Source organism: Scomber scombrus, chromosome 13 (assembly GCF_963691925.1).
Source record: "Scomber scombrus chromosome 13, fScoSco1.1, whole genome shotgun sequence".
Classification (NCBI taxonomy): Eukaryota; Metazoa; Chordata; class Actinopteri; order Scombriformes; family Scombridae; genus Scomber; species Scomber scombrus.
The window spans coordinates 25,585,877-25,595,589 of NC_084982.1; the positions used below are offsets into that span (position 1 = coordinate 25,585,877).

At 38.2% G+C, this 9,713-nt stretch overlaps 1 protein-coding gene across 3 annotated transcripts; it reads right to left on the bottom strand.

Moving 5' to 3' along the window:
* Window positions 1-3,635: 3,635 nt before the first annotated feature.
* On the bottom strand, window positions 3,636-9,556 carry LOC133993299 (CCR4-NOT transcription complex subunit 9-like). Of its 3 annotated transcripts, none has more exons than XM_062432215.1 (8): window positions 9,219-9,556; window positions 7,525-7,680; window positions 7,313-7,428; window positions 6,800-6,909; window positions 6,594-6,703; window positions 6,242-6,340; window positions 6,046-6,137; window positions 3,636-4,472 (listed from the first exon to the last, which is right to left on the bottom strand). In XM_062432215.1, the coding sequence occupies exons 1-8, from the start codon at window positions 9,234-9,236 to the stop codon at window positions 4,304-4,306; spliced, it is 870 nt and encodes a 289-aa protein (XP_062288199.1). In that variant the 5' UTR covers window positions 9,237-9,556; the 3' UTR covers window positions 3,636-4,303. The 3 variants fall into 3 exon arrangements, with proteins under 3 accessions (XP_062288199.1, XP_062288198.1, XP_062288197.1); XM_062432214.1 differs by having other exon boundaries at window positions 7,525-7,710; XM_062432213.1 differs by having other exon boundaries at window positions 6,594-6,909; window positions 7,525-7,710.
* Window positions 9,557-9,713: the final 157 nt, after the last annotated feature.

Here is a 9,713-nt window from a genome sequence, read left to right on the forward strand (position 1 = left end):
TCTCCCAGTGAGGGCCTCAGGTACTGAATGGGAGGACGCAGGATGGCCAGCTTCAGAGAGGAGGTCCAAAGGAGGTGTGTGTGTGTGTATGTGTGTGTGTGTGTGTGTGTGTGTGTGTGTGTGTGTGTGTGTGTGTGTGTGTGTGTGTGTGTGTGTGTGTGTGTGTGTGTGTGTGTGTGTGTGTGTGTGTGTGTTTGTGTGTGTGTCTGTGTGTGTGTCACGGCGTCCCGGTTATCCTGAGATCCAGACTCAGACAGCGTCCTGGGACTGTTTGCAGAGCTGAGGGCAGAGGGAAATCTGGCTGCCTTCTCTCCACTCAGAAACCTGATTCCCTCCGCTGCTGCATGCTTGCACACTCCACTCCCATCCCTCCTCCTCCTCCTTCTCCTCCTCATCTTCCTCTTCCTCCTCCTGCCCCCACCCTCCAGCTTTCCTTCCTTCCCGTGCCACTCCCTCACTCGGCTATCCGCAGATCCCTCACCCTGCCTCGCCTCATTCTTTTCTATGTCCCTACCTCATCCTGAAGGGCGACGGTGGATGCTCTACAGGGCTTAAACAGTGACTGTATCAATGCTGATAATGTTAAACACAATTCTGGGAAGAGGTCTGCTGTGTTTGGGGGAAGAAGCCAAATTATGAAACAATGACAAATACATATTGTGCTCTCTCTCTCTCTCTCTCTCTCTCTCTCTCTCTCTCTCTCTCTCTCTCTCTCTCTCTCTCTCTCTCTCTCTCTCTCTATTTCTCTGCAGAAGTAATCAAAAATCTAAAGAGTGCGCCGTCCAGCCAAATCTGATATGTGATGATATCCAATGTATCGCACATTTCAACAACAAGGCAATTCAAAGTGCTTTACATAAAACATAAAACATAAAAAATGCACCAAGACAAGATATAAAATCATCATGGAAATATAAAAAAATACATTTAAATATGATTAAAAGTGTTAAATTGGAAAAAAGAAATTAAGCAGAAATAGAATAAGACATAAAAGAGTCACTGTGCAGTGTGACGTTAACCCTCCAATTTGGATTTAATTAAAAAGCAGCTGTGGTTTAAAAAAAAACTGAGAGTTGGAGCAGACCTGCAGACTTCTGGGAGTGTCTTCCAGATATGTGGAGCATAACAACTTGTTAGAGGATTATACTGTGAAACATATTGCAGAGCAGAGCCTTGATTGGTAGATGGGTCAGTGACAAATAAGGGTTGGCAAGATGAGCAATTCAAAAACAGCTTTAAAAATTGTCTTAAAAGCAGCAACAGGTTTGTTAAAATGTACATTTGTGTTGGTTTTATATCATTTGAAATGACATTTGCACCATTTTACTTAACCAAAAGTAAAACTGAATGCTCCTGAAAATGTCAAATTGTGTAACCACAAAAGAATGATTAAACATTTTATCCACCTCCAGTGTATTTAAGTGGACTTATACTAATAATTACTTCATTTAAAACATGTAAATGTATCCTGATCTCCATGATTCCCCAGATTAAATGTAATATTTAGAACAATTGTATTCCATTACCTTTATTTAATATAAAAAGTTATAATGTAAGATCATGCCAAACTAGTTGATATGGTGTTTTATTGAGAATTTAGTGTTTTTAAGCAAGTTGAATTATTTGGTACAAAGTTTTAATGGTTACACCACTTAGACATTTTTTACCATAATCCTCTAATATATTCTCTCAAAATGGATTAAAAGCAGAAATGTTATGCTGGGTCCACAAAAAAAGAATGTGTGCGAGTTATTCATACGTTTATTTTCACATTTTAACCCTTTAAATATTATTAAACCACATCGACACAAAAAAGACGTCATTTACCCAGACAAAACCGTTTTGACTATGTTTTAATTGCATTTATCCTACTGCTCTAACTTCACTCACAGTTTGATTTGAACCTGTTTTAACATGCAAAGCAAATAATCGAATATCAGCAGCCGGTAATGCACCAAAAATGGAAAACATCACTTTCCTCACTGTCAATGCAGGATTTTCAACCCAGTCTACCTAATGTACTCTTCCACTTTAAAGGCTCCACGGACCAGACCTATAATGACTTTTGCTACTAAAAGTTAAACATAAAAAAAAGATGCACACACACACATACACACACACACATACACACACACACACACACACACACACACACACACACACACACATACAACACACACATAGAATACACACTTAGGAGCATCTCCCACAGGGATCAGATCTGCTCACAGATGGAGGGCTTATGAGCAGAGCTGTTTCCGTGATCCATGACGTCCATCTCGGTCGTTTTGAGGATAATGGAGCCTACAAGGGGGGCAAAACAATCTGTTAATGTACCGGTAAAAGGAAAGGTACACTCATCATCAGTGGAGTTTGAGGGGCTGTTAGAGAGAGAGCACTCAGTAGACACGTGTGAGCCACTTCTTCATCTGAGGCGTAATAAACTTTCTAATTTTGTGTAATTATTTAGCAATTTAAACGTTTATTTTGAAGTATTCCCTGATTATATTTATGAATTTGGGGTATTTATCTTATTTTCATAGCATCATTGATGATGCCTCTTTAATAGGAAGATCATCTGAGCTGCTTCATTGTAATCAAAACCCAAAGAAAACTAGAGTTGAGACAATTAACTGATTGATTAATGAGTCAATTAACAGCTAAATTAATCAGCAACAATTGTGATAAGCGATTTATCATTTATTGTCCAGTGATGAGCATTTTCCGTGTGTTTGATCATTTTGAATAGAAGATCTTTGGCTGACTGTAAAGCTTGTTCACTATTTTTCCAACAAAAGACTAAAAATGAGTAATTACACAAATAACTGACAGATTAATCAATAGGGAAACCACATTTTAGATGCAATCCAACTCAAATAATGTGTCTCAGCATGAAATAAAATATAGATGACACAGTCCAAATATTTAATACCTTCCTGTCCTCATATTTCATTTGCTGTGTGTCAGAATAAATCTGAGATACATGCAGTCTGATGCAGATTAATAATGCTTCATCTGGGAAGATCCTGGGTTCAAATCCAGCAGCCAGCTGAAGCCTTTATGTGGAATTTGCATGTTTTCCCCCATACGTGTGCAGGTTTTATATGCAGTTATGGTGAAATGATGACTTTAAATTTCCCATTGGCATCATCTGTCTATATATTTCTCAGCCTGGCAATTAGATCAGGATGTACCTCTCCTCCTCTTGTCTGATGCATGATAGGATGACATCATCCACTTGCAGCCTTTCACAGGACAAGCAGGTAGAGAAAATGGATAGATGCACTCTTATCTTCTTCGCTCAGGGCTTTAATATCTATCATCATAGAGTGGAAACTGTAATTATGAAGCATGTTGTAATAATGTATAGTATTGGTATGTATTGTGTGTTGAAAAATGTGTCCTTCAAAATCAGTGTGACTTTCTGCTGAATAAGACTGGAAGCACTTTCTCTTACAACATGTCAAGGGTGCGATTAATATCCTAAGTTGGGTGGAAACCAGTTTATTTATAACATCTTGAAGCCCAACCCAGGTCTGGAAAACATTTAAAAAAAATAAACTAAACTGTTGCACACATCAGTCTGGAGAGAGTTTTAAAAAAAAGAAAGAAAGAAAGAGACAAGACCAGTCATGTAGAAGATTAAAAAGTCTTATTTGAAATGCGAGAAGCAAAACAAAACAACACAAATTGAACAGTTAACTGCTTGAAGAGGAATGTTACAGAAAGTTACAGTGATAATAACCCCCCAAAAATGAGACCGATACTTTAAAGGCTGGTTTATCATTGATACATCAGTACTGACCTATATGTTGACAGATATGCAGTGCAGTAAATTGTACATTTGGCCATTTTGCATGTTTAAGTCCATTTTCAGCAGTGTTGCCTAAATGCAATATTCACTATTTGTCACATTTGATATTGAAGTTTATTGTTCAGCTGTAAAAACAGACGACTCTTTAAATTTGAGGGATTTTGCCAAACTACATTTTTAAAGTAAATAACAGCCAATACAATCATTATTGGATTTAAATTCTTCAAATATCAGTGCTGGCTTCAAAAATCTGTCGGGCTCTAAAAAAGAAAATAACACAAGTTGATACTATGAGAGTAACCAGTGTGGAAGGAAAGAGAGAAAAAAAGTGATGGAAAGAAATCCTTTTAGCCAAAAAAGCAAAAATATTTTCTTCTATTTTCAAGTCCTTCACTGTGCAGACAGTCTTAGCACCACATTTGGCAAAAATACAAAAATCTAGACAGTGATGGGAGTCCATTCGTGTCCACTGCCAGCGCATATTTGTTCTCACTGCGGAGCCAGGGGGATTCCTCGAGCGTCGGTCACCTGACCCTCCTGCAGGTTCTTCACCAGCTGAGCCAGCCAGCGCTTGGTGGTGGTGTCGTCCTTCAGCACCTGAGCGAAGGTGCTATCCTTCAGCTGGTCTGGCAGACACTGACGCAGGGCTTCTCTGGCTCTGAAAGACAAGCCGAGGGTCACAAACACACGCACTATTTTTGTCGCTTGACATCTTGCCGTGAAACAAACACTTTCCATGTGTTGCTGTCTCAGTGTCACACACAAACTGAACAACATGTAGATGAAAGGTCAATCTATTGTTATTTATGATTTTATCAGGCACTTTATTTTATCATAGCACTCGCTGCTGCCTTATTGTCTTTTTAATAATTCTTATGAGTTTCTCAGCTATGTTTAGTTTATTCTGTTTCTTTTGGTCCCACTATATGTATTTAATAGATAAATAAACTTGAACTTATGGAGGTTCTGATGCTTATTAACAAAGACAAATGTACTTCAAACTTCACTTCTCTCCTGTAATGAGTTTTCCTGACACACATTACTGGTATTACTTAAAGATACGAGCAGGTTATATCAGGTTGATAAACTTCAATAAAGCATAAAAGATGTGATGTGTGAGAGTCATCCATTCAGCCTCTGTATTCTGTGTGATTAATGGTGTTTATGCTCCAGCTGTTGGAGAATCAAGCAGAGCAGCAGACCTCTGGCTCTGTGCTCTTCTTTGAAATAACTATTTGATTAGCGCCAAATAAACAGGAACAAACACGCCCCTGCTGATGATCCAACACTAAATAGATGATATCTAACTGTAATCTTTTGTCTACTTGATGCAGACTATTTGCTAAAATGCACGTCCTCATTTCCTTTGACTCTTACCGAACATATAAAAACACAACTTTGTCTTTTTTTCCCCCTGACATGACAATTATCTGATTATATAAAAGTGAATGTATGATTTATGTAAGATTAACTAATTATAATGAGCTATTACAAATGCCATTTACTTAGAGTGATCATAGAGTGATGATATTTATGTCAGAGCACCTCCTGGTGGTAAGAATTGATGAATGTCAGGTTTGTTTGGTTGCTCAACAGGCCAAAAATTAAAAAATTCACATGGAGGAAAATGTAAATTTGGATCCTAAATCATTTCCAGCAACCGAAACAAAAGTCTAATTAGAAGTTTAGAGTGTGTCTGCTTTGTATCTTTACACTCAGGGCCTCCTATCTATCTAACATCTGAGTTACATTTGGTCTAATCTACAGAGGTTCAGTGATGTGGATTGTGTTACCTGCAAATTTTAAGAAAACTATAAAAGGTTTGTTTCTATCGCTGCAATACTATCCTTGTGCATTATCTTTGTAAACAACTCACTAATCCTAATTCATGTTTTTTTCGTAAATTGAACAGCATATATGTAAATCTGCTATTTTGTGAAATCTTAATCTCTCTTTTCACCTTTTTAATGATCTTAGTTTACTCTTTTTTATTTGATTAATGTAACACTCACAATTTGATAGCCGAGAGCAAGTTGAGCACATGAGCTTCAGTGCCTTTATCACAGGATGAATTATTATTATATTATTCTGATAAGAGTCCTGTGCTGTTTGTGTGGGCTATTGTTAGACTGAAGCTTCAGGGTTATAAGAGACGGGAACTTACGTCACACAGATCACCATACATTATAAACCCAAACTTTTAAATAAATGAGCACACACTCAGTATCTACCTGAGATTATCTGAGAGGCGAAGGTAACAGCGAACGACGTGTTTGAGCAGACGAGCTGATGGTTCTTTAGAGAGCTGCAGCACCATTTTCCCCTGTGAAGAGAAAAGAAAAAATGATGATATTCTTCACACAGTGCAGAGAGACAAAGCAGGTGAATTCAACCAATCAGATTATGTTTTAAAAATGAGACACTTACGAGGATCATGGCCACGTGAGAGAAACGTTCATATGTCTGACAAATGTAAGCCAGCCCCGTGTCGTCCAGCAGGATCTTCTGCAGTATGAAGGTTGCAACCTGCCAAATAAACATGAAGAGAAGAAAGATGAGACATTAGCTAAAGTCACAAACCTGTGATGTATTATTTCTTATTCTTTAACAACAGAGTAATGAAAAGGACACAGTTGGGAGAAATTATTGGTATTAGGTCTGATATTAAAACACAAACTGAGCAGGAAAGCAGTCAAGCTAACAGATTAATGATCAAAGATTGAAAGAAAGAGGAGAGGAAAGAGAAGAGAGAGAGTCATAGTGACAAACAATCATGTACCGTCTTGGAGAGTTCACTCCCTGATTCCATAATACGGAGACACAGTGGGATGATTTCAGTGGTGAGGAGGAAGTTAATCACTTCTTGCTCGTCTGTTTTCACCAAAGCACCTGCAGCAAACACAAAAACACAATCAATCAATGATAAACACACAAGAATTGTCAAAAAATAACCCTGAATCATGAAATAGAAGTAGAAGAGGTTACCTATGACTCCGAGGCTGGTGAGTCTCAGGTACTCAAACGGCCGTGTTTTGCTCACAGTGTGCAGGAAAGGGTAAAGGAAGAGAGGGATGTGAGCGGCAAGAAAGGCCGACCTGGTGAAGAGCAAAGAATTTTAAAGAAAGGGTTATAATCAAACATGACTAGACTTAAATATCAAATGTAAGCTCCGATGTTACTTTTATACCTTTGTGGATTTTTGCTGACCATCTAAACAACGTTCACATTACAAATAGCTAAGTTCATGAAAGACCCAGTGCTGAAGAATCACATGAAATACTCAAATAATTCCATTACCAGTGAATATTTCACTGTATTTTAAATGATTACTGAATATACTTGCTGAAATATCAATAAGTTCAGAGCAAATTATGTCAGGTTTAATAAAAAATAAATCAGATTAACTAAGAAACATTATTTAGGAGCATTACATACACACAAGCCATTTATAAAAACAGCTGCAGTTTTCCATTAAAATAAACTCTAAAAATGTATTACCTTGTCTCTGGGTGAGAGGCGACACACTGCAGCAGAGCCAGAGCATTGCACACTCTGTTAGACTGGTGAGCTGTAAGTGTTGGTGGGTTTATGGAGGGGTAGATGTTCACTATCTCCTAAAAAGAGAAACAAAAAAACAATCATATGAAGAAAGAAATGACAGAGTGAAGAGATATTACATTCTACAGCTGGGGATAAGACGTTGGTCATACCTGCAGCAGGGCGGCGATGGTGCCACAGGAGTGCCACAGCATGGGGGCCAAGTCCGGCACAGACTCGCGTTTCTTGCTGAGCTCGAGCAAAGCATTCTCTCTGGTCTCAGGACTGGACAACTCATTGATCCACTGATAGATCTTCTCTCGGTCTACCTGGGCCAGAGCTGTGACATTAGTGACAGCCTGTGACATTAAAGGAAAACTATCAATATATTACTTCTTAAAAGAGAGTGGGGGAGAGAGGGAGAGAGAGAGAGAGAAACAGTGAGAGGGAGAGAGAGAAACAGAGAGAGAGAAAGAGAGAGGGAGAGAGAGAAAGAGAGAAACAGTGAGAGAGAGAGAGAGAGAGAGAGAGAAACAGTGAGAGGGAGAGAGAGAAAGAGAGAGAGAAAGAGAGAGGGGGAGAGAGAGAGAGAGAGAGAAAGAGTGAGAGGGAGAGAGAGAAACAGAGAGAGAGAGGGAGAGAGAGAAAGAGAAAGAGTGCGAGAGAAAGAGTGAGAGAGAGTGGTATGAGGAAAGACATCATCTGCTTTTTCTTATAGTAATAACACAAAATACACATTTTTATTAAACATGAACAGTCATAACAACAATATGACACCAGATTTTACAGCAGTGAACAGCTTTAACTGGACATCACTGTGAATGAACTGTCTTGTTGAGATCTAACTATAATTATTATAATAATGTGTTCACCTATTTACGTCACTGTCCAAATATAAATTAAGTAGTCAGCCGAATATCGTTCATATAGCCACAAAACTTAGCTAAGCTCAAGTGGAGAACCTAAAGTTTTCAAATATATATAGTAATGGGGTTAAATATAAATGAGTTGGAACATGATAAAGAATATATATGAAACAGACCGTGTTTAGTAAGACAATTTTAAAAAACCTTAAAGCTACTTGAGGGGAAACAAAATTATCCATCTTAAAACAGTCAGGTCATTATATCAACAATGAAACAGGTTTTCCTCTCTGTAATTATTCCTCCTGTTCATACTGACTATTAAAAGATCTTCAAATGTGCTTTCATTGGAAGTGATGGAGGCCAAAGTCCACAGTGTGTCCACACAGTCATTTAAAAGTAGACGTGAAGTTTATATTCAGCTTCAGCAGTCTGAGTTAGTCATATCAAGTCATATCTGACCCATTTACAGTCTTTATAGCATCAAATTCCCTCTTAGCGTTTTCTCTGTTGAGCTGTGGTGGAAGTATAGTAACACAAAGAGGGACTTTGGCACTAAAAACACTGTAACGTTGAAACATATCTACTTGATTTGACTCATTTGAACGGCTGAAACTTCATATTAGCTTCAGATCAACTTTTAAATATAGAAAGAGGACTGTGGATCACTTATATTGTAAGTGTATTATGAAGGGATCTATTCTCTAGGGAATAATTACAGCAAGAAAAATCATACCTCTTTCTGTGTGTGCGCGCGTCTGTGTGTGTGTGTTTCCCTCCTGAGCTGCAGTGTAAGTATAGTAACAAACGCTTTAAACACATTTCTGCACACCAGGAGGTTTGTACATTTTGACCCGCCCACATAATGGTCAGTATGCACAGAAGGAGTTATTACAGCAACAAAAATCATGTTTTAATGCTCATTTTGTTTGTTTTTAGACCGTAAACCTGTCATTTAGGGCTTCAAGTAGATTGGTATAGTATGCAATATATTATATACTCACTGCACCCGTAGCCAGCATCCTCTGAAGCTCTTTGTGGTTATTAAAAAAAGGGAAATACTGTATCAACTAAACAAAACAAAGTTGGCTTATTTATCAATATAACACGATACAGACAGCTAGCCCGCGTTAGCTAGCTGCTAACGCTAAAACGTCCCGACTAATACAATCCAGCACACTCCTACATCACCATTCCAATCTACAGAGTTTCACTAAAATAACCGGATAAAAAATGCGTTATTAATATCATTTGTAACTGAAAGCTATTGATTAGAAATTATAACCCATTAGCGAGTTTTTTTGTTCAAAGGGTTAGCAACCTAATCTTCTTCTTCTCTGGCTTTGTGAGGTGGTGTCAGATTATGATAATAGCGCACCACCGCCCCCTCTGGTCAGTAATGGTTACTGCAGTGGTTTTACAGGTGCAGCAGTGCAGTAGTGTAGTAGTGTAACAGGTTGCAGATTATTAGAGTTACCCTGTTTAAAATGTAATAAGTA